Genomic DNA, 356 nt, shown 5'->3' with positions numbered 1-356 from the left:
GGCTGTTGGCTGACAGTGGGGGGAAGAAATTCTCTCCTGAATGGTAGGCACATAGAGTGTGAACAAATCTCCTGATCCAGTCCGAGACTGAGCTGATTTTGCTGTGTTTATAAGGCATGATAATATGACTCCATGTACCTCTGGTTCGTTTCCATTCTGAGGGAGCGCTTCTCTACTGGGCCCCACTGACCCCCTCCCTGCCCCCTCCCTCTGACCGCTGTCCGTGCCTCTCAAGTCCAAGAAGAGCGTGCTGGTGGCAGAGACGCCCTCCGCCGTCTTCCACTACTCGGACTGCGACCTGGACGAGACCGTCGCCAGCACCAGGACGGACGCCATCTTCCGTGCCGCCAAGAAGG

At 57.3% G+C, this 356-nt stretch overlaps 1 protein-coding gene across 1 annotated transcript in view; it reads left to right on the top strand.

Annotated features, from left to right (window-relative positions):
• Nucleotides 1-356, top strand: part of PNPLA7 (patatin like phospholipase domain containing 7) — a 57,726-nt gene that overhangs the window by 25,775 nt on the left and 31,595 nt on the right. The window contains exon 12 of the mRNA XM_015572352.1: nt 236-343. Coding sequence (XP_015427838.1) covers nt 236-343 — 108 coding nt within the window. The remainder of the gene's footprint in view (nt 1-235; nt 344-356) is intronic.

The sequence above is a fragment of the Myotis davidii genome, unplaced genomic scaffold (genome assembly GCF_000327345.1).
Source record: "Myotis davidii unplaced genomic scaffold, ASM32734v1 scaffold609, whole genome shotgun sequence".
Taxonomy (NCBI): Eukaryota; Metazoa; Chordata; class Mammalia; order Chiroptera; family Vespertilionidae; genus Myotis; species Myotis davidii.
Note: the sequence above shows the minus strand (reverse complement) of the source record. Positions and strands in the feature narration are given on the sequence as shown.